This window comes from Choloepus didactylus, chromosome 1 (genome assembly GCF_015220235.1).
Source record: "Choloepus didactylus isolate mChoDid1 chromosome 1, mChoDid1.pri, whole genome shotgun sequence".
In the NCBI taxonomy this organism is placed as follows: domain Eukaryota; kingdom Metazoa; phylum Chordata; class Mammalia; order Pilosa; family Megalonychidae; genus Choloepus; species Choloepus didactylus.
In genome coordinates, this window is record NC_051307.1 from 246,039,170 (window position 1) to 246,043,869 (window position 4,700).

The window sequence follows — 4,700 nt, forward strand, 5'->3', positions numbered from 1 at the left end:
AATAACTATAATAAACAAATTTCAGAGAGACAGAAAATATATTAGAGGTTGTGGGGGGTTGGGGGAATGGGGAGTTATTGCTTAATGTGCGCAGAGTTTCTGCTTAGAGTGAGGAAAAGTTTGAGATAGATAGTGGTGATGGTAGCCTAACATTGTGAATATAATTAATGCCACTGAATATTTATGTACACTTAAAAATTGTTAAAATGGGAAATTTCTTTTTTTATGTCTATTTTTAATTTTTGTATTTGGAGTGATAAAAATGTTCTAAAATTGAGTGTGATGATTGCACAACTAGGTGATGATACTGTGAGCCATTGATTGTATACTTTGGATGGATTATATGGTGTGTGAATATATCTCAATAAAAGTTGCAGTTTAAGAAAATATATATTAAAGCACTGAAATGAAAAAAAAATTTTTATATGGTTAAAATGGGAAAGCTTATGTCATATATATAGAAAACATTTTAATATTTATTTAATATGCATTAAAATTTTAATATAATGTTTATAATATAGTATTTTAATGTTTTGCTTAATTTTTTCAATATTTTGTAATGATAAAAGTATAATAAAAATAAATTATATACATATATTTCTAAAAGACAATCTCATATCAGAAACATAAGTGAAAAAATAGTGTCACTCCCCTAAAGTAGAATATAGCTATAGAAATAAATGTAAGGCAAATAAAACAATGGTTTAAATTCTATCTAGAGTCCAATACCCAATAAAGACTTTCTCCTTGACCTATTTAGAAGGAGAATTAAAATCTAAATCACTCTCCACCATGGGATTTTCCACATGCCCCTGAACCAGGGGCTGTTGTTCCCATTTTACAGATGAGGAAAACTGAGTTTGGGAGGAACAACCAGCAAGCCACTTGAACCTTGCTCAGATGAGCAGGAAGAAGAAAATAAAAGTTTTCCACAATCCCACAGTCAAGCAAGAACAACTTGAACCTCCTGGGGCAAGTGAGGGGGCCCCTCAGTTCTCCCACAGACCCTGCCCTGGTGGTTCCTGCTGTGGGACCTCTTTCTGCACAACGGGGTTGACCTGTGGTTCTGTGCCCCAGGCCAAGGGACCCCAAGTGTCTCCTGCCCCTGGAGATATGCCCTCCAGAGCTGTGCCTGGGGGATAAGGCAAACTATTTTCATCACTTCCTTCCTTCCACTCCAGCAGCAGCCGCTAGCCACTGCCCGATCACAGCCATCCCCACAGCCCCAACCAGGACGGTTCAGGCTGCAGAAAGGGGTGCCCCAAGAAGGCTTTGCAGGTGAGTGGCTCTCCTCCTTACCCAGCACAGTCTGCACCCCGGCCCCGTGGCCCTCCTCCCAGGTTGAGGGGCATTGGCAGGCCTGGCAGGGGGAAAGGAAGGTACCCTCAAGTTCTGCCTCTGTCCCCCTTTTCACTCACTCCCTAATAAACAGGGTTCGGGGGTGGCAGGATGGCATTTGCTCTGAAATGTTGTCTCTAGGCCGAGTCAAGAATCATTTGTTTATTCAACAAACATTCATGGGAAGCCCACTGTAGGCCAGACACTGGTGGGGAAGCAGCCATCCACTGCATCCTTAAGGGAAGACAGAGGACCAAGTAGAGCCTGGCTTTGAAAGGTCACAGAAAACCAGAGTTTGAGTCTGCTCTTTGATGCCGAGTGCTGGGCGTCCCTGGACAAGTTGCTTTCCCTCTCTGGGTGCAAACTCCCCATCTCAAAGTGTTAACTTAGACGAGTGGCCCCCTCTGTATTCTGTTTTCTACACTGGGCACCACTCAGGGCCAAGAATGTTGGGAATCCGATTGGCTGGGGGGCCAGGATATCCCTTCCACTCCCCAAAATCTTACTCCGTGCTCCCCCTTCCCTACCACATCCTCCCTCACTGTCTTGCCCCCACCCTCTGCATCTCATGATGCACCATCCACCACCAGCCAGGTCCAGGGAGGGTCAGCCAGGCCTTGGGATGGACACGGGCACCCCCTCCCCTGCCCCCCATTTACAGAAGGGAAAGTGGAGGCTTGGGAAGGGGGGTGAGTTACTCCTCTCCCAGGTTGGTCCCCTCTCGCCCCAGTGCCTGCTGGCCTCACTCCCTCCCTCATGCCACTCTCCCTGCAGCCAGCCTGCCCGATGTCTGCCTGGGGGGCACTGTTTCTGCTCTGGGCTGCGGCGGAGGCCACCAAGGACTGCCCCGTGCCGTGCACCTGCCAGACCCTGGAAACCATGGGGCTGTGGGTGGACTGCCGTAGCCGGGGGCTCACGGCCCTGCCCGCCCTGCCCGGCCGCACCCGCCACCTCCTGCTGGCCAACAACAGCCTGCGCTCGGTGCCCCCCGGCACCTTCGATCACCTGCCCCAGCTGCAGACCCTAGACGCGACGCAGAACCCCTGGCACTGCGACTGCAGCCTCACCTACCTGCGCCTCTGGCTGGAGGATCGCGCGCCCGAGGAATTGCAGCTCGTCCGCTGCGCCAGCCCGGCCCGCGCCTCCCACCGCCCGCTGGCCCAGCTGACCGGCTTCGAGCTGGGCAACTGCGGCTGGCAGCTCCCGACGTCCTGGGCCGCCGACCCTGGCTTCTGGGGGGACGTGGCGCTGGTGGTCGTGGCCGTGCTGGGCCTGGCGCTGCTGGCTGGCCTGCTCTGCACCGTGGGAAAGCCCCTGGACTGAGCCTGACACCCCCAAAGCCGGCCCGGTCTTGAGGGTGCCTTCCTGTCCCCCTGCCAGGCCTGCCCCCCTCCCCCACCTGGGAGGAGGGTGCAGACTGTGCTGACAACAGAGGCCTGCCTCTGTCCCCCTTTTAGCTCTCCCCCTAAAAAACAGGGTTGGGGGAAGCGGGATGGTATTTGCTCTGAGATGCCATTTCCAGCACCCCTTGGTCAGCCCAAGTCCCCAGGCACCCCAAATAAACCAGCTGCTCAGCCCTTTTATCCAAGCTCTGCGGTTCTGTATTTTTGGGGGGTTTTATTTGGTTTGTTTGTTTTTTTTCCCTTCAGTCTCTGAGTCTGGTTCCTTCCAGAAACCTGGGTTCATTTTGTTGCAACCACATGTCAGTGGGGGCTTCTCTGTCCCTCGAGTTCCTGGTAGAATGGGCTGTTCTGCTCCCCTGTCCCCCGCCCCTTGCCAACTCCACCATCTCTGGACATGCCAAGCCCGTCCCCAATGTCTGCCAGGTCCAGGGGCCCCGGTTCTGTCCACTCCACTGCCCATCTCGAAGCACCTGCTTCCACAAGGGCTGCCCTGGATGGCCCCAGCCTGATTTCACAAAAATATGCGGCGCGTCTCCAAACCCCACAGAGAGTTTGCTGCACAACACATCAGTGAGCTGACTAGGATGGGATGAAGGCACCAGCTGGGCATCAGCACCCAACAGAAACAGCTAGAAAGGGCCACAGCATTACCTCAAAGTGGCTCTGACCACTCCACTCCCGCCCCCCAGGCTGCCCTGGGCCCCCCAGCCCTGTCCTATCTCACCTTCCCTTCATATCTTTCTCTCTCTGTGTCATCTCTCTCCCCTTTCTCCTCCCTGCCTCTCTTCTTCAAGCCTCCTTCTGGAAAAAATTCCCCTCAAAGTGGTGATGTCAGCTACTTGCAAACTCTGGGAATCCATCCCCTGCCCCATGCAGCCATCACCAGACTCTTCAAACGAGACAGTCACCTTCCTGAGAGGAGTTCTGGTGCCTCCACTGTGCGAGATAGCATTTACAGGTCTGTCACTGGGCAAGTCCCGTGCTGGGTGGGGACCCAGAGTCCAAATATGATGATACTGAGGTCCCCCTGTCAAGGAGCTCCAAGGGGGAGGAAGAGGAGGGCTGGACACCTGGAGCCAATCCAAGCAGTGCCGACTGAGGGGTGGCCTGGAGATGAGCAGGTGACACCAGGAAGGCTGAGCAGGTACCACCCAAAAGAGCTCAGGTCGGAAAATAAGTCCCAAAACTCAAACACTGGAAGGGCTGTGTGCTGGTTTGGATTTATGATGTCCTCCAAAACACCATGTTCTTTAATGCAGTCTTGTGGGGGCAGCGTATTAGTGTTGATTGGGTTGGAATCTTGGCATTAGGCTGTTTCCATGGAGATGTGACCCACCCAACTGTAGGTAATACCTTTGATTAGATTGTTTCCAAGGAGGTGTGGCCTATAAGAGCTCAGACAGAAGGAGCTCAGTGATGCAGCTGAGAGAGATATTTTGGAGACAATTGCTAGCCCAGAGTTTGCCTGGAAGAAACTAAGAGAACACCCACAGATGCCTAGAGAGAAACACAACCTCGGAGCAAGCAGACACCAGCCACGTGCCTTCCGAGTTAACAGAGGTTTTCCGGATGCCATCAGTGTTCTCCAGTGAAGGTACCCTAGTGCTGATGCTTTACTTTGGACACTTTCATGGCCTTAGGACTATGACTTTGTAACCAAATAAACCCCCTTTACAAAAGCTAATCCATTTCTGGTGTTTTGCATAATGGCAGCTCTAGCAAACTGGAACAGTCACAAAAGACCAGCAACCAGCAAAGACTGAGGAACTGTCACAGCTTGGAGAAGACTGAGAGGACATGACAACCAAATGCAGCGTGGGATCTCGGACCAGAAAAATAAAAAAGACATTAGTGGAAAAATTTGTGAAATCCAAAGAAACTTTGTAGTTCAGTTAACAGTATTATACCAAGGTTCATTTTTTAGTTTCAATATTGTTCTATGGCTATGTAAGATGCTAA

General features: G+C 51.2%; 1 protein-coding gene across 1 annotated transcript; it reads left to right on the forward strand.

Moving 5' to 3' along the window:
• Positions 1-1,183: 1,183 nt before the first annotated feature.
• On the forward strand, positions 1,184-2,914 carry GP9 (glycoprotein IX platelet). Its single transcript, XM_037829673.1, has 2 exons — positions 1,184-1,278; positions 2,113-2,914. The coding sequence occupies exon 2, from the start codon at positions 2,125-2,127 to the stop codon at positions 2,659-2,661; it is 537 nt and encodes a 178-aa protein (XP_037685601.1). The 5' UTR covers positions 1,184-1,278; positions 2,113-2,124; the 3' UTR covers positions 2,662-2,914.
• The last annotated feature ends 1,786 nt before the right edge of the window (positions 2,915-4,700 follow it).

Coding starts and splice junctions, on each gene's coding strand:
- GP9 (XM_037829673.1), top strand. CDS start 2,125: ATGTCTGCCTGGGGGGCACTGTTTCTGCTCTGGGCTGCGGCGGAGGCC.